The sequence below is a fragment of the Leptosomus discolor genome, chromosome 20 (genome assembly GCF_034619465.1).
Source record: "Leptosomus discolor isolate bLepDis1 chromosome 20, bLepDis1.hap2, whole genome shotgun sequence".
Classification (NCBI taxonomy): domain Eukaryota; kingdom Metazoa; phylum Chordata; class Aves; order Leptosomiformes; family Leptosomidae; genus Leptosomus; species Leptosomus discolor.
This window is the reverse complement of record NC_141410.1, coordinates 3,226,787-3,246,165: the sequence shown is the minus strand read 5'-3', so window position 1 is coordinate 3,246,165 and position 19,379 is coordinate 3,226,787. Positions and strand designations below refer to the sequence as shown.

The window sequence follows — 19,379 nt, the reverse complement described above, 5'->3', positions numbered from 1 at the left end:
AGGTTTCCTTAGCGCTAGGATGCATAACAAATGCATCTGGATTCAATCTGCAGGGCCCTTGCTGTGAAAACCACAGCAACTATCATGCCCAGGAGAAAGCCATCACAAAGGGCTAGTAACCATTAATGAGGAACAGTGAGCTAATGGCAATAAAGTCACTTCAAAGCCTTCTATGGGTTTTTAGTTTAGGCAAACTAGGTTTACATCTAAACACAGACAGAACACTTACATAAAGGGCTCACAGCTGCCTAATCGCTTTGTGAGTTGAAAGTTGCACTGCGGGCTGCAGGAATGGGAGCCCGGCGACCGCTCCCCCATGCACACCTACGGGCATGAGCACCGGCAGCCTGCGCTGAAACCAAAACCACTAATTACGCCTCTTACAGCTGGTGCTCTCCTTCTATTTACTTGGTGGAGTCGGCGCTGTTCCACGCACAAAATAAATCAAATTTGGTCAAGCAGATAAATACAGCAATACCTACAAACCTGGCGAGAAGAGCAAAGTATTTTCAGAACTGGAGAGGACTGAACTCCACTCAGAGGATCTCACGGTCCATCAGACCAGGTAAAGGGACGTACGAGGCAGGGAAGGAGAAACTGGATGAAAAACTACAGCAGCTCTCCAAGAGTTAAAGTCTAAGGGCAGCACTAACAGAGGCTGGCCACTTTTTCCTATCAAGACAAGTGGATGAAGGCTAGTGTCGGACGTCGTTCAAGCCCACAATTGAAAATAAACTAAGAAAAATGGTAAAAGCAGCAAAAAAGGGGAACACTACCCAGCAGCTTACAGGACACTTGAACATACTTGGTAGTAGAGACGATGGCAGAGTTCAACGGCAACGAGCCAGAGTCAAAACGAGACATCCCTGAAGTTCAGCAAATCAAGGCTGGTCAATGAGATTAAACACACTAATTAAAAAAAAATCAGCTCTGAGCACTCTAAAGATTAAAGCTTGTCTGTCACTGGGACTTGGCTACTGTACCTGAGCAGCAGCCCCTTCAAGCTCTCTAGCAAAAAGCTCCTGAACCTCTGTATTCCTGAAGACACACAGTACAGGAAATTACTGGAGCCTTTCACCCTCGAGCTGAAAAGAGAAAGGTGCTGGACGTTCAGTTTAGGTACCATCTATGCTGCAGAGTACTGCCAACGCTCAGCTGGCAGGGGTGCCATCCTCAGCACTGCTAATACCATCAAAAATTTGAGTGACTAACTCCATTTTGGTCTGGATTCCAATCCAAAATTCAATAATAAAAGGATTACACACAATGAAGACATTTTAGAGGTCAATCCTCTCCCAGACCTCCTTCCGCTCCCACCAAATTCCTTGTCCAGAGCTCTAATATAACAAACCGAAAATGGATCAACATCAAAACACAGACAGAAGCAAAAGTTCAAAAGGCTTCATTGCTTACTCTGTTGAGGGAACTCAAAACCTTAATCAATAAAAACATTTTCAGGAACAGAATGATTCAGATGAGCTTTTTTTTTAAAAAAAAAGCTGTTAAAAATCAAAAGCACCAATAAATCCAACTTAACCCAAGAAACAAAGAAGTAAGGAATAGCTTTCTAAATGTATGTTGGCTTACGGAACTGGTCTAAAGTTGCCAAAACTCATCTTGTTTGTCGAAATATTCAGATCAGCAGCATCCTTCCCCAGGGAGGTCTATTTAATCACTTCAGAAATGATTTCTTCCAGACAACAAAGAACGATTAGATTACTTAATTAAAGCACTGATTATCTCCAACCCAAAACAACGGAACACAGAATCTAAAATAGATAGATTTAACCAGATGCCCTGGTCCTCATTACGCTTTGATTTCAATCAATCGCACACACACGTCAAGCAAAGGGCAATAAATTACAACCATGTGTTTGAAGAAATTATCTTCACGATATTGGAAGTGGAGAGCCAAGGCTCTAACTGAATGGTGTAAGATATTAGACTTCCATCTGGGAATAATAACCTACTGAACAAAAACATACCAGGGCATTAGCTTCAGGCAGTGTCTGAGTTAAACCTGGCAGCAGGAGATCAAAATTAAACAGTTGTTTTTTGGGAAAGTGACATGCACTTTGGTACAACAGATAACCAAGAAATATGCTTGTTGTTTGACATACATAATAGAGAGGGAATGAAAACCTAGTATAATACCTCTTTAATCCACAGAGACACGAACGTGCCTCCAGAAAGAAAAAGGTGGGCAACTCTAGCGATAATTAAAGGCAGTTTGCATTGAAACAGACACTTACAGGGAACAACTCAGCACTGGTTGAGAGGCACTGAACATTCAGCAGAGTTGTTCTTCTCAAGCTTGCATGATTTGAAAACAACCCCACGCGATACTACAAGACTTCTCCAAAGTTATATTCCCACTACAGTCACTCGGTGTGCTGGCCAGTAAGCTTTTGGGGACAAAACTGAAACTTAAGGCTAGCCACCAGGGAGCAAATCCGAATGGCTTATTTCACACAAATCATTAACAAATGCCTAACAGGCTGATTCCCTCAAACACCCACGCTAGCAGGTGCCAACCCCTTGGGAAACGGCAAATACATGCCAATGACTCACTAAATGTAGGTGGATACTTACCACACCTGATTAAAACAGAAATCTAAAAAGGAATTGTATGTGGCCAAATGGGACTGACACAAGGAAAAACTGAAGCTCTCTGAAGTCTTGGGAGCCACCGGAGATGAACTCTGTGAGATACCGCCACTTACTGTGCGTAAAGGTAAAACGGGAGATAATCCAGAGGAAGCTTGGACCATACACTGAGCAGAGTGGGAACAGCACATATTCTCAAAGTACTTACTTCTCTATAGAAAGGAAACATCTTCCTCTTCCACCCCCCGCTGGAATGACCAGTATAAGATGTATTTTCAAGCCGGGGAGTGAAGCAAGCACCATCAGAGACAAGTGCTTAGAAGGTACTAAGATACACAAGGTCCTTCTGCGACGGGCAGCCCGTACGGGCTGGGTGACTGCAAGCACGGGATCCAGCAGTTCAGCCCAGCAAGGCTGGAAACAGAGCCACAAACTGCTTTGAAAAACCTAGCAGAAACCCTCATTATAGGAATAAAACATCTAGCAGCCCAGGAAATTCAAGCACGCTGGGGCCCAGTGTTCTCTGCGAATGACTGCCTACGTAAGATTATTTTTGTATTAACTGTTACCTCTCTACCATAAAACACAGCAGAGCTGTGGCTAGAGGTGTCGTTCAGAAATATCCTCTACCCCGTGGAGAGCAGGGCGGAACAGCCTGTTAAGGGACTGCTGCACAAGAACCTGATGTGTCAGATCAGAGGCTTCTCTCTCAGCATCATTTTCATCCCCTCGATCTGCAATGCAAGCTGGAAGTCTGACAGTGCAACAGCCACTGCCCTTAAACTTGCGTTTTTTAAGAGTTTGTAATGTGAAGTATCGATTAGCTCGGTGTCACCAATGAATGGTCTGTTTGGACCGACAACCCCATCGGGGTGAACACAGACAATGAAAGTCTCTGCAGGTCAATTCAGGGAAGTTTTTTGCACACTGCCTACAAAATGAACACCGTTGCTGGAAGGTGGACCCGTCCTAAACCTTCCCATGTAACACAAACCATCATTTCCACAAAAGACACAGTACTGAAAGCTGCCAGCACACTATTTTTTTTTTTTTTTGATTAACGCATCAACACTTTCAAATGAGCCTGAAATATTTCACAATGCTGGGAAATCTTTGTCCTCACTGGCTCTAGAATTCAAAACGACACTGATAAGGATGTCCTGGAACCGATGCATCGTGCACTCCTTTCCCAGCGCTGCAAGCTGCCAAACCAGAAGGCCAGTGACACCTTTAATCGACATCACACGGCTCAGACCTACTTCTGGCTTTACAGTGGGTACGCAGTATTAGTTTCCAGCTCTAGCAGACCATGGAAATTACATCACTGCAATTGCCATCTTGTTCCCACTACAACCTTCCCCACACTTCAGACTCCCACATGGCTTCAGCAGCTGTTACACGGGTAATTGTTACAGTCATTCCCAACCTGATCTGTTGGCAAGACCAGCAAGCAGCAGTGAGAAAAGCTGACACTCGTTACCCCCACCTCATTTTTACCCCCGCTCTGATCTCCAAGTAAAAATTAAGCTTCTGCTGTCAAAATACAAAATCCAATTGCCTTATTAAGGAAGCTGCAGAGTCCAACTACTAGAACAAAAGCATGTTTATATCCAAATCTCTGTTGTAGGTAAAGTACAAATCATTTCCAATTTCAAGCATGAGGAAACCTTCAAACGGTCAGGTTAAGTTTCCCTAACTTTGCAAATTCTTTCCAAAAATGCCACAATTTTTACACCGCTCAGCAAAACATAAGCCACCCTTCTCCTCTTTTTCCGACACATTTTTGAGATCATAACATGCATCAGAGAGTCCTGTGCTTATCTACGTCTGACTACGCTGCGAGTCAGATGTCTCCGTCATTTCTGGCCGACGACACGAGAATTGAGTCTTTGTGAGAAATCCCTCCCGTATCCCCTCTAACAACGTGTCGCCTATAAAACTCGGGCTGACAAACTGAAAGATGAAATTGGATACAATCTCGCCTTTCACCTCCACACGGTATGTTAAGACTGCTGTTGTACCGCATGCTCAACAGGGTTCAGCAGATTCACCTCAGCCTGACAGGAACCTGTACGGCACCTTCCTTCCAGCAAATGAAACCTTTTTAAAGAAGTTATTGTATCCAGCCATGACTATAAGGTCATCTGATCAGAGAGGGAGTTAAAAAGACAACTTCAGTTCCATAAACCTACTCATTTTCACCTTAGTGTATTAAAAATCCTTTTGGCCCTGGTCTGTTCTGCACCTGGGGAGTAGCTGCAAACCTCACTTTGCTACATATGCAGAATTCCTTTCTTCCAGTAAGTTCAGATACCGGTAACGACCGTTACTTACATGAGAAGTTGAATATCTATGAAAATAACGCATGAAAACAAGTAAAAATTTGATACCTGTAACAAAAGTGTGACTATTAGACATTTGGACAGGCTACATTTACATCAAGCCACACCTTAAAACAAGCCGAAAATCTAGCAAGCAAAGTACCTTTCAACCTGCTTTTGCTGTCATTGTCATAGTAGTGACACGTGACAAACTGTATCTAAGGATGTGTTTTATCTCCAGTTTTGGGCAACGTGAAGAAGCAATGAAGTTCGTTCACCTTTTTCATGGTCATTAGGCATCTCCAGTAAGAAAGCATCCTGTTACTGCACGTTTGTTTTGCTTTGCCACACACACTTGCCTTTTAGATGTAGCATTGCTATTTCCATCCCGTCACTGCTTAGGAGAGCACAAGCCACAAAAACAACAGCTCAACCTGGTCACACCTTGACACCTCAGGTGTGACTGCAAGCCCAGTGCAGTCCCACCTTTTAGAAAAATTGTTCAGCTGACGAGTCACCTGGACAGTTTCCTACCGCTGCTTGAAAAAAGAGACTGCCTAAGTGACACCGGTCTTACACACGCTCCGCTAATTCCTTTGCTTTACACCCGTTTGGTGTAACAAGACAGGGCCCAAAACAGGCATCAGAGACCGGCCCTTGCAGCAGCAGTGCATTAAGCCCCATACAACCGCTGCACTTCAGTATACCAGAACCTGTCATTCTAGTGGAAGATGGGAAGGTTGCTGCTATAGATAGAGATATTTGGAGAGAGCACAGTCTTGAGGGAACGGAGAAAGCAGATGGTTTAAGACGGAACTTAGTCAAGATCAAAGAGAGCACAGGTCACCTGAGGACAAAGGCGCCATTAATCTGTTAAGGGGGGGGAGGGAGGCAGGAAAGCACCTCAGCGTCTGCCTTCAGCATCAGCTGACAAATTTTATCATGTTTTTGTATCGTGAAATCACAGCGGATACGCTTCCCAACAGCGCACCAGCAGCTGCCTACCCTTCTTCCTCTGCTACACACGGGTACGCCGCTCTCAGCGGCAGCTACTGACCACATTTGAGATTCACTGTGCGTACTGCATGCCAGCTGAAGGAAAAAAAGAAAGCAGAGGGCTCTGTATGGTAGAACTGACATACAAGTCTCTGTACTGGTCAAAGGCATTGTTGGCTTCCACCTCCAGCTTGCGCAGGCGAGCAGATGGCATGGCACCGTCTTCCAGGGGAGGATCGTATTTGTTACTCCATGGTGATCTGCCAACGAGACAAGGAAAATAGAGACAGTCAGACAACAGAGAGAGACTCTGTAGGGTTTGAGACCGGTGAGTCTGATCGGATCCACAGATGCTGAACTTCCAAAAAACCCAAAAGGCGCCAAGAGCAGTCTATCTGTAGGAATTTCACCCTCACCAGTCATTTCAAACACTGACAAAAAGGGGACACTGACTCCTCAAAGTTACAGCGTACCTGGGGAACGCTCCCCAACTTCAGGTTCCTACTATACAAATAATCACGCTTCGGTTTGAATCTGTTCCTTCTTCAATATTCAAAAATGAGGCCTCAGCTGCTGCACATGAGATATTTAAAATATTTTTCATGCAAATACAAATAGATCATGTAGTTTATTTGGGATCTGATAGTATTTGAGTCCAACACTGCTGTCCACAGTTAAGGTCCAAATTCTCCTCCACCATTTTGCTTTGAAATAAACTCTACTTTTAGTATAACATTAGGAAAACATTTGAACACTTCGAAGGATTTAACAGGCTTTGTAAAGCTGCAGGTTTTACCATGATTTCTGCAGGTGTGGAAGAGATTTTGTGCTCTTAATGAAAGATTTGGTATTAAAAGATTAATGGAACCCTTTGCCCATCTGCTTGAGCCTTTTATAGCTCCCATTCTGTAAACCTGCATTCTCCTTTTCATTTCCCCTGTGAATAACCAACCTACATATATCACTGCTAGTTTAAAGAAAAGTACCTCTACCCTTTACCTACTCACTTTTCAAAATACGCCAGCCTGCTAACACCAGCTCTTAATGCAGTCCATACACAAGAGCTTTTTCCTCAGTAGCCATTTGTTATTCATTTCAGAAAGGCATCTACTTTTGACATGTGTTTAATGCAAAGCACAAAGAACAGGCTCTGCTTCGCTCTGGCTTTGCGCCTTCACAACAATTCACTCCTCCCTACCACGTCTGACTCAAAAGGTGAGACACCAGGAAAAGCTAAATCATTATGTCACATCCACCCCGAGCCATGTTTTTCAGGTGGTGGTTCTCATTTTAAAACAGTTACTTAAAACTCAGTTTCTTTGGAAAAAAGTTGACAGCTACAGTGGCGCTCCTTTACCCAACAACTCTCTGAAATCTGGAAAAGATTCGCACAAAAATCACCACCAGTGCTGTCTGCGGGATTCCCAATGGCACACCTACACCCATCAGGCTGTGCACGCAAAACCAAGCGATACCGAAGAGGCTCAGGCAGACAGAGCCCTGGCGGTGCTATCAGGAAGGCTGCAAGAGCAAAGCCAGGCTTGGCACGCCGGGCGATGCCGAGGTGTACTGCTACCTTAGCCGCAGCGTTCACTAGGACGCGCTTGCTTTTTCTTTCTCTACTCAATTTGAAAAGGCAGATTCCAGAAAAATTCTACTGTTTTCTGGAAACTCAGAACACTGTGCCACTCCGTCATGCGTGAGGAAACTGGAGCCCACAGACAAGTTTAATGGCAAGCATTAGATGTCTCTTGGAGGCTGCAGCAGTGGGATTTAAGGGAAGTCTGGTAACACAGGTTCTTCTAGCTAGTGGATTGTGGCATCTTCAACCCATTAAGTTGGAGCCAGCAGCAACTTCACCCCAAAAAAATCCCCCCTCACAACACAACCCTGTTTGTTGTTGGTTTTTTTGGGGGTTTTTTTTGGTTTTTTTTTTTTTTTTTTCCCCTGGAAGAGCACTCCCAACACATTTAAAAACTGCAAAGGAGGCTGTTTGAAGAAAGACAGATGGACAAGCACTTAAATTTCAAGTCAGACCTCTAATTTCCCTAAAAGAGAATGTTTTTTGTCTCAGCTAACAGGTTTCAGTGTTGTTGGCACCAAATTCCCCATAAGGATTCAATTTAATAGAGTGATCCAACGTACTCAGAGTGGAAATGTACGGACAAAGTCAGGGACCTTGAAGTCTCATATAAAAATAAATTAATAAAAGTTCTACCGTCACAATGTGGATCCCACGGCTGTTCGATATCCTCCGGAAACCTTTGCTATTACAGGAGCACTTGCAGAAGTGCCTGTGAGACTATGTGCATGAGAGGCTGCTCCCACAAGCAGCAGCACAATAGTATGAAGAAATTGAAAAATTATCTATTTACAAAGATCCAAGACTCCAAAAATTCTAACTTTTGGTCTGATCCATGTTCGACACGGATTTTACTTCACATCAAGTCTGTCTAAATATAAGGAAGGAGTAAACTGTGATGGACATAAGGATATTCATTTCCCTGTATGCTGCCCCATGAAACTGGTAAAGTTATCACCTGAGCAGTCAAACATCCTGCAGCAGCTTTTTTTCAAAGCCAATTCCCAGTCAAATTATAAAGCCACTCCAAAAAAAACACATCCAGAAAACTTGATTCCCAAGGCGAAAGTCTGACTACCTAGCTCTACCTTTCCTGCTGAAGTAGCTCGAGGCTCAGTTGTCCGCAGAATGCTTTGAAATCCCTGGATTAGTATTAAAAGAAATGCAATTAGCAACCTCTGCAATAAGAAGAAAACTGGTGTTTAGTTTGAAGTGTGCAGTAATTGGGGTTGTAGCACGTTGCAGGCAGGGAATAGAATTTCTTGGGACTTCTAATCGACCGAGTGGTTCTGAAAAATCGTCGTGGAAATATAAAAAGCTTTAAAAGCACAGTAAACTCCTCCTAGATTTTGGCCTAATTGATTAAACTAGTGTAAGAAGCACTTCCCAGTAACAACTTCAGATTTTATGAGGTATGAATAACAGTGTCTGAACACAGGCACAGAATGGGATTAACACATGCACATGTTAGTATCGCTCAGTTTTCAAAGGCTTTTGCTTTGTGCTGAAGGAAAGAATTTACTTCACAAAACAGAGCTGAGACCAATCAATTCCAGAAGGAAGAATCACTTCAATTCAGAACACTTGAATCAAAAGCCTTAAAGACCAGCATTCTTTAATGCCAGCAATTAATACATTACGCCTATTCTATGTGAATAAATGAAATAGCTTTTCTGAAACCCCATTACTTAATAAGTCCTGAAAACCTAAGCCCTCCTGCTTCCTTCTAACTATTGAAGTATCTTCTCAGAAAGAAACAGATTGAGCAAATTTCAGAGGCAAGCATGAAACTAACCTTAAAGAAAGGGCAGGGCCGCCACATGTACTAATTAAACACGGAGGGGCGGGGGGAGCAAGTGTTATTAGTTATTGCAGCATGTCACAATACTGTTTAACAAATGCCTTTTCAAGTTTCCTGTGCCCCTGGTGATAGATGCTCATGTCAACAGCCTAAATGGGATGCAAGGGGACTGCAAGAAACGTATCACAGCTTCAGCGAGAAAGCATCTCTTGGAAGAGCCACACAAAATCCAGGAGCTAATCCCTTCCCTTGCATCTGCCAGAGAGGATGCAGCTGCGCGAGTACATCTTGTGGAAGGCAGAAGCTCTAAAACTCTAGTCTAGCTACTAATTTAGAACTGATTGAACGCAGGTAGCTGCTAACGTCGATCTGACCAACTTCGACATATGAACTTAATGCACAAATGCTTTTAAAAGGCACCAGGCTCTTCTGCAGAAGGTGGAACAAACTTTCAACGTTAGACTAGTATGAGTGAACACTCCGCCTTAGAGACCTTCTTACTTCTTGGCCCACTGCGATAGGTTGTATTTAAAAAAAAACTCATTAAGATTTACAGCCAGCCACACTGTCAAACTCTGCCTCTATTATCAGTCTCCTCCTCCTACTTCTAGGACAAAATGAATCTCAGCATGTTCTCTGTGTAAGACATCCACAGACAGATAGGCTTTCAGTTTAGATAAGTATCTTTCCTGCAACTCAAAGCAAATAAAACTAATTAATCTAGAATCCTTTATAAGCTTACCTGCTTCTGCAATGATGGCCTGAGCCAAATTAAAAAAAAAAAAAGTTAAAATATTTTCTGGAATTCCACTTTGAAACAGACTTCTTGAAACGTTCTGTCCAGATGAATGCAAAACATTACTGCGAATGTGCACAAAGCAAAGCTAGATTCTTACTGCAGAGCAGTTCCAATTGTTCGCACTAAAACCGTAAGCTATTACACTGCAGCGACAAGGAGAGCCAGAGATGTCGCCCTTATAATCACAACCAGAAGCAGCAGAATGGCTGAGCTGTTAACTCAGGACAGAAGATGAATGGTGGTCATTACTTCACAGCCTAGCACCCCTCCTTCAGCGAAAAGAATAAAGGCTAGGTGATGCAATATTCACAAAGGTTTCTGGACTTTAAGCTTTGTGATTCTTAATTCAGTAATTGGAACTACGCCACTGTCGCTACAGCCATTAAGAAAAGTCAGGCAGTGCAAAAAAGGCAGGGGAGGATAAAAACAAAGTGTCGCTCAACTGCAATCATCCTAATGGCAAGTTATAGAATAAAAACATTAAAAGAGAGACTGCATTCAAAGTGGCAGCCAAAACACTGAAAACTCATTGCACCATTCCAGTATTGCAGCCCCTCCTACTTCAAAATTCATTATGCTATAATCACATACAATTTATATGGTTCAAATATTTTCATTGTTTTTGTCTACAGTCCTCTGAATAAATTAGCTATTTGGTAGAGAGGGATTCCTTTTCTTTGGTAAAAACTTGGGCCAGGATTTTCACGCAGAACTAATGACACTGCATGTCCAAAGGCAGGCTCAATCCCTTGCAAAACACGAGTGAAAGAACCTTTCCCAGCTGGCAAGTCCACCCTGTTTCACACAGGCAGAAGATGATTTTGTTTAAACCGACTGCTTGCATCATCTCTTTTCTGCTGTTACCCATTACAAAGATTTTACAACCTTGCAACAATAAATGGTTTAATTTCATATCGAGGCCGTCACAGCCATTTCTTCTAAAGATCCAACTGGTTTTAATTCTCTAAGACATAACTATACTACAGAAAGCCTAAGAGAAATGCGTTAGTCACCCCTTTAACAAGATAACATCATCACATTTTAGGCTTCAATGAATGACTGCAAAAAAACAGTAAAGAAAATGTCCAGAAACACTGTAGTTTCTAGGATAAAACACATCTTGCTCTGGAGACAGACAGCAGGGACCTGCCTTGCCAAGGTCATCAGCTTAGCAGCCATATACCCACATTATCTGAAACTGAAGCACCCCACGGCGGTCTGGAGAGGATGTTTATGCCCTTTCGCATTAGGGAAATACTAAGAACAAGTTCCATAGTCAATGTCTCACTCAAGAGAAAAGGATTTGAAACAGTCCCAGCTTCATTAACAAGAAGAGTTTACTATCATCAAATTTCTTTTTTTTGGCTAAGAGTAAGAGGGAGAAGGGACTGCAATTCTTGTATGTAGTTCTCATTTACAAAGTAGACCAGTTAGTCCCTTGCTTGGGACATGAACTCACCTATATGAGTCTCCATCTCTGTTGTAGTCGCACAATAGATAGTCTTTTCCTACCACCTTATCTCGCGCAATCTTCAACGGCTGATCAACCGAGGAGAGGAGATCTTCACAGAGGCTTGGGACCTGATTGTTCAAAGAAAAAAAAACAGGGAGGGAAGAAAGGGTAACACATCAAGGTTAAAGGAGACTGGCATCCCTAAGAACAGGGTTTGTTACCAAAAGCCCACATTTGTCCTAAAGCCAGAAACCCCTTAAAAAAAAAAGGCAAGCTGCATTAAGTTTCAACACAATCCTATGCTCCCACCTCCAATAATTTCACATTTAATTACCTAACCACTAGTGTGGTCCACTACACTTAAATATATACACATTCATGACGTTAACTTCTTGCCAAAGACGGCCAGTGAAGCGATTGTCGAGGACTGATGAATAAAGGTAAATATTTATAGTGGAGTGGAAACGAGGGAGCTGCTAAAAGAATACACCATCCATATGCTAGCGCGTATTTTTCACAAGCTCCCACTCTGGGTAGAGTTTAGAATAGTTTCCAGGCAGCTGGCCAAACATTACCATGTTGGCTAATAAAAATACGCGTGTGTCTGCGTGCGTGCACATATAAAATCAAACGCATCTCCTACACAGGTAGCTTTTAATGGATTCATAATCCCAGCTGTCTCCCCACACTTTCACATGGAGAAAGACTACAAGATCCGCTTTGAACGTGGCAGAGAGGCTTTGGTGTACTGCAAAGAGATGAGAGGACATTTTGCAGCATGACGCTAGTATGAATTCAAGCACAAATTCCACCCCGTGGCCTCTTGCTCTGGGGCCGATGGCAGTCCCATTACCAGTGTCAATATTCCTGTACTGCAGGCTTTGGCCACGCCAGCAGCTTCCTCCAGGAGCTCCATCTCCCCTGCAGGCACTTTAGGGCCCGTGCAGCAGCGCGCCCCAATCCCTCTGAGGAACGTTCATCCTTCCTGGAGCTATTATTAAGCAATTAGTGTATTGTGTTCCCCTCGGGGGAAAAGCGCTCACAGATTTTGCTGGGGGGGGACCAAAGTAACACGCCCTTTCCCAACAGAAAGTTGGGAAAGCAACAAGATATAGGACAGTTGGGTTCTTGAATACGTTGGTGACAACGTGCTAATACAGAAGATAAAAGAAATAACCAATGTGGAATCTCTTCTACATTTCATTCTACACTGTAGAGATGAAAACCTGATTGAGAACATGAAGACAAAGGCAATAGAGGGTAAAATTAATCATGAAGTGATGAATTCACAACTCGTAAGAAATGAGAAGGGGAGGGAGGAAGGAATAAAGCAAATACGGAAATGTGCTTTCTTCTCTTCAAGCCATTCAGTGAACCGGTTGGTATCATTTCAAAGGAAAGAAGCCTAGAGGAGAAAAAACAAATTAGGGGAGCAAAAGCTCCGGAAAGCATAAGCACAAATGATTTTAATGCACTAGATGTGACATAAGAGATCAAACTGCCCGAAACAAAAACATTCCTAATCCCAAGTACAAGGCAATAGCATACAGAGGATATCAAGTCAAAGTAAGCAGTGACAAATACAAAAGAACGTGACCCCAGAAGACCAAAAAACAACCCAGAAAGGCCAAAGGACTAAACAAGATGTGGCTAAGCAAGAGACACAACACTTAACCCACATGATCACCCCGCAAACACACAAAAAATAAGAGGAAAACCAAGCAACGGTTGGTAAAGTTTCCAACAGTGCTGAAAGAGCCAAAACATTAGTTTGAGGTTTTTTACTTTGGTCTATACACATGGAGTAATGAGTGATAACTGCAGTCACCCAGATTAAAGAGCAGGGCAGTTAAGTATTTATGTAAAGCTAGATGCTTCTCATAGGAGTTGATCATTTGGTACTTGGAGACCCGGCTGAAGCAACCTCAAAGCTATTATGTATTCACTGAGTAAATAAAGTGGACAGGAAACAAGCAGCTTTTAGGAAAATCTTTACTTTTTCTGAAAACAGACGACCCTAATACTCCACGGAGCTGATACAGATCGGCAGTGTCGTGGCACAAGTTAAGTGAAGTGATGGATCGGCGCTCATGAGCCCATCTGGTTCCACTTTTGTCTCTTCCTTCGCTTCTCCATTAGCTATTAATTTTAAGCTGACTCTTCAGGCAGAGAGCAACTCGAGATGACTGCTTCAATTTCAGATGCACACGCAACAAGACCCTAAGCACCTCATCATTAGCAGCCATGCTTCGTCTTGGTCCCAAGAGTGACCAGCTGAACGTATTCCTTCTCGGCTGCTCCTTGGCCAGCTGCCCATCAGCAGAGAGATACGGGTCTAGGAACAGACTCCTCACTCTGATGTGCGTTTAGAATGAGTAATAGTGATGAAAACACACTTTGGAGAAAAGTGGCGTTTTTCCCAGACTCTGTTTCTGTTTCATGTCTTTGGGAAAAGCCCTGTGCTACATGTGGGGTAAGGGAGCACGAGAGCTCTCGCTGTACAATTCTTCAAACTCAAACATACATACAAAGCGTTTTCAAGAGAAACCTCAATCTCGAGACAGAGTCAAGACCCCTGCCAAAGCTCCTAATAGCCATCTGAATTTACAACCCTCACAAAAAGCCACACAAATAACTTTTTAGATTTAACTTTCTTTTAAAAACAGCACATGCCTAGTCTGGTGTTTCCATACTGCTCAGTGACAGAGCACAACCTCTTACGGACTAGAAGGAACTCTTAACACAGGTTGTAAGATGCAATCTATTTAGTTTCCATGTAGTAACGGTGAACTAAACTTATCTCTGGACGATTTGGTAACACAGATAGATGAGTACGGTCACTTTTCCCGTTTCTAAGAGCTGTGGCTAGTCTTACAGCCACAACAGTGAGTGCATTATATCATATACTTACTAGAATACTACACTATATTACAATAGTCCATTGTAACAGCATGCTATGTAGTCACTGTCTCTTTGGTACAGACACCCTACAGGACTTCAGGCAATATATGCTCTTCTCCTCCTTTCGGAATAAAACAGAGAAGAAAACCCACTCATCTACTTTGGAAGTATCAGAAAATTTCAACGGTGTCTATAAAAAGGAGATATTCTGATATCTCCTGAAGCTGATAGAACTATTCATGTAATTCTAATTATCAGAAAAACATCCAAGTGTGGCACAGTTACCCCAAGAGAATAATTTTTATATCATTTATTACACCAACTTTCAACAGCTGCTGTACTTCCTTTCTAAGAATGAATTTACAAGATTTACGCATACCGAACCTCCTCTTCTACGCTAGGAAGCTGCTTACAAGGCAAATGCCCGAGTCTGAACAAGGTAATTTGCAGCTTTAAACACTTCAGCTACATGTTCATGAGACTATTTGATTCCTCCCGAATTTAAGTCCTTTGCATTTTAGAATATGCAACAATAAGATATTCGGCAGAGCCAGGCTAAGCTAGCTGCTGCAATGTAAGCACTGAGCTATTACTTTTCACTACACATATACCTTTCCTTAAATTCTTCCCCAGGTTAAGTATTGAACCTTCCTAAAGCATTTAAATTACTTTTGTGCACAGTCAGACTCTCGCAGAACTCAGTTTATATTTAGCAAGAAAACATCCAAATCTTGTGATCCCAGCAAAGACAACTCTGCTTAGAAGACCAACTCATCCTCCGAGTTTTCAGTCGGAAACAGAGGATTTGCACTGCTAACTTCTCTTACCAGCTTGCTCTATGTTAACTGAAAAGCCAAAATGCAGTTAGGTGCCTGACTGCATGTCTCCAACAGTCATTGTACAGGGAGCTTTCACTTAAATTTAGAAATGCAAGAACTACCCCGCTCCCCAGGTCAAATACTGAAATGCCAAAGCAGTGATTTTGTTCAGTTCATCACTGCACTATAAGTCAGTGTCACTGTGAAGAAGACATTGAAGCTAAGGGGATTTATTTTATAAACAAAGACAAGGCTCCCATCTTGATTTTGACACAAGTTTTGCCCACTCTCAGCAGTGGAAGGGCAGATGTAGAAGACAAACTTAACCTTCTATCTTTCAGCTAAAGGCTCTCACTAATTTAATTTGGTCCACAGCATATTCTGCACCCTAATGCACCCACGCTTCCACAAATTAGCACTCAATCGTCTATCGTGGTGGTTGTACATGGAGTCACGGAGCGAGACCACCCTCAATGTACACTAAAAAAAAAAAAAGATGACTCTCTGGGGGTCCAGACTCAGCTGTTCAGCCTGGAACGGAACAGCAGCAGCATTCAGAAGCACAGACCATGCGACAGGGCGCTGTGTTTGTGGGATTTTTACTTTTTTTTTTTGGAAAGGAGATATACAATGGATGTGTAGTACAAGGGAAAGAAAAACTGAATGAAAAGTGAGTTAAGCATACCCTCCTGCATGTTGAACAAGGATTCTGTTGTCTCCTGTAACAGTATTCTCCATCAGAGCAAGCCAGGTATGCGGACAGTGTTCTAATTAAGTCAACTGCTCTGCTATCAAGACAAATAATCACTTGTGCCGAAGTCGAAACAGTACACTCTTTGGAGTAGTTAACCTAATAATCATTCCTTCTTGACTCACATTTTGATTAAAAGAACTTATTATCAACTAAACAATTGTTTCTGAATTGTTTTTTTAAATATGACTAAGCAAGCATCTAAAAAAGTTTAGAGGAAACAAGAACAATACTTCAGCTCTTCATGTCTTACATGTATTCCCCATCCTTGCTTTGACGATGCTGAATCACATCAAAGTCTGCACCTTATATATTCAGATAATATTTTGGCTTACTAGTCATTCAACTTGAGTACACAAAGGTGGTTGTTTTCTTCTACAGCCTTGACTGAAAGGAATCATGTTTACAATTGAAACAGCAATATCGCTAGGGTAAGGTTCTGTCCTTGGAAGTAGTCTTTTTCCATGTTTATTCAGAGGTCTGCGTGTACTGACCTCCAGAGAAACCTTACACACTGGAAAACTATGCTAAATGCAGCAAAATTAAAGATGAAACACATTTTTTCCTTAAAGAACCAGAAGGAAGACGAAGCGAGCTTCAAAAGCTTAGCGAAGGCGGCATTCAGATCCATTTGTCTTTGAATTTGCATCTATAACATGCAGGTATCCGAACACACGTGACTAGAGCAGGTTTTATTCAAAAGCCACATCCAAACAGGAAAGCGAATATTTTAGTTGCATGTGAACTCTTAAGAGCCATTTTTCTTTTTTATGACACTTTACATCATTCCAGAAGGGGACAAAACCACCACCCGCATCGCTTGGGGAAATCGCCTGAAAAGCCCACGCAGGTTACCCAGCGCTCTTGCAAAATAACCACTCTGACACGCGACCCCCCTTCAGCTCAGATTCTTCCCCCCCTGGGCCAGCATCTAATAAAATATTATTATAATTTTTCTGAGTCATTCCACAGCCTCAGAATTTCCTGTTCCTGCAGAAAACAGACACGGCCTGACGGATGTTGTGGAAACTCAAGAAGGAAGCCTGGCTCCACTCATCTTGGGCCTAAAACCACCAGTAAAGTCACTCCCACAAATCCACACATTGCTAAACCTTAATTTGATCCATCAGATGTCCAAGGGCCACACATTCTTCATGCTTTGTTTATTAAATGACACTTAAATGGACTTTTGTGTTCAAGACCAGATGTAATTGATATTGGAAACAGTTCAGCTTTATTCAAGTATTTGCACTGAATTCCAGCACTGCAAGAATTAGCAAAAGCAAAATTAAAGCAAATCAGCTTTTCTGGAAAAAAGGCAAACGTTAACAAGATTGCAGATCCAAGTCCGTCTAGTTAGCAAAGTTATAGCAGAAATGTTACATTAATTACAGAATTTTTCAATTCAGCTCAAGGAGCTACATTTAAAAAACTCTGAAAGGTGACTACTGTTCATAAAACAGGATCCTTGGCATTCTTCCTGTGATTTGCTGGATAAAATAGGGCTTTTGCTAGATTCACCGTTCTGTAGCTCACTGAGAAACAAAAGCTAGCCATCTGGCAGGCACAACTAGAGTGCCCTGGACTTTGACTAGTGACCTGCAGGTGAAGGCTTCTGTATCTCATTACCAGTCACAAGTCCCATGAGCCATCACAGCATATCAATATCTTGGGAAGTCTTGACTATTTGTGTCAAGAGCCCAGCTGGTGCTGGAGATATCCAGCAACAATCAAGGGACATGCAGAGGCATACTCTCCCCCGTGATGTTCCTATAGCCTAGCTTTTCCCTCCATCTTTAAAAGATCTTAAGATAGGTTTCTAATTCGGATTCAAGCTCAACCAGGTGATCCCCACGCACACTCCTAAAGGATATTTGAACAGACATTTTAAGGGTCTCTAACATCAGCGGTGCAGTGGCAGGAGCCTGGAAGAAAAAAGGCAGTTTAGGCTTAAAAAAGAGTAAGTGAATATGAAGCCAGAAATTAAATTCACTTTTACAATCCCATACAATTACATGGGGTTGCTAGCTCTACGCCAAGCATCACATTAACCATTTACATATATTAACTGCTATCTCCAATTACCATCAAGATATCCAGAGCTAATCTTTTCTAGCTGGAAGAGCTCCTGCTTACAGCCACTCACCAAATGGAAAACTGGCTCTCAACAACCATAAGTTTATCCAGAGCCCCTGTCTTTAGCCAATAATCCTTGCATTAGAAACCCGACTGGCTGCTGGTGGCTTAGGACCTATCACGCAAGTCCGGGAAGAACAGCAGGTAAAAAACTCAGCTTTCAGACCGGGGGGCTGTCAAGGCACTTCTGCTCCCACTATTTTCTTTTTAATTTTCCACTGGGTCTGATTTTTTTTTTTAAAAAACATCTTCCACCCTCATTAGATGCTCAGCTGGCCATCTGCATTCAATTATTTTATCTTTCTCCTCAATACTGCATACTGCTTAGGCTCTTGGACTCAAAATACAAAAAGCTCCAGTCACATTCTCATGTTCTTTATGGTCTGTGCAGACCAAGCAATGCAGTCTTCCTGTGGATAAATTCTCTAGCTCCATATATCTTCAGTTACTAAAGGCATGCAAGCAGATTTGAGACTTGCCTGGAGGCACACTAGCTACACAAAGCAAAGTCCTGCATATTGTTCAAATACTTCAAAATTGTAAGTTTATGCATTTTTAAATTCATCATTCTGGGACTTTCCAAAAAGTAACAAATTCTACTAAAAATACTTAAGCGTTCTCCTGTGATGAGAGAGCAAAGATGAGCACCTCCCAGATCTTTAATCACAAACAGAGCCTTGAAAAATAACCAGTAGAGTTACAGTCTGCTATATCTATAAAGAACTCTAGCTTTAATTCTTCCGTGGCAGCTTGACTTGATTCTGTACTTCAAGAGAGCTTTCACTTTGGGGAATAAGTTGAGTATTATTTAAATGTCAGTCTTACTGGGAAAAAGAGAGGAAGAAAGTTGTGGCTGCGAGTAAACCCCACTCTCCTGGCGAGACTGCCTGTCCATTTAGTGAGCCGGTTTTAGAAGGATGATTCTCCATCCCCACTTTATGGCAGCCACCTGATTTTTCTGAGTCAGCTAGATTTTTCATCTAATTTATATTATATACACAAAGGCAAACACCCAAATTAAACACCCAGCGGGAACTCATGCTTGCAAAAGGAACCTGCTTAACTTCTGAGAGCACATCAACTTCCATGTTCAAGTCAAGGTCATCAAGACAATCCTGTCACAAGAACCCTTCTTTGCTGCACGTCGCCCACGAGCACAATAAATCCAACTTCCACCTTCCACCCTTCCCAGAGATGCACCCCTCTAAGACACG

At 42.4% G+C, this 19,379-nt stretch overlaps 1 protein-coding gene across 2 annotated transcripts in view; it reads right to left on the bottom strand.

The window, feature by feature from the left end:
* Positions 1 to 19,379, bottom strand: part of CAPZB (capping actin protein of muscle Z-line subunit beta) — a 60,280-nt gene that overhangs the window by 20,695 nt on the left and 20,206 nt on the right. For both annotated transcript variants that reach the window (XM_086476360.1, XM_009948718.2), the window contains 2 exons: positions 11,566 to 11,687; positions 6,071 to 6,184 (listed from right to left, as the gene is read on the bottom strand). In XM_086476360.1, the coding sequence (XP_086332486.1) occupies positions 6,071 to 6,184; positions 11,566 to 11,687 (236 nt within the window). The remainder of the gene's footprint in view (positions 1 to 6,070; positions 6,185 to 11,565; positions 11,688 to 19,379) is intronic.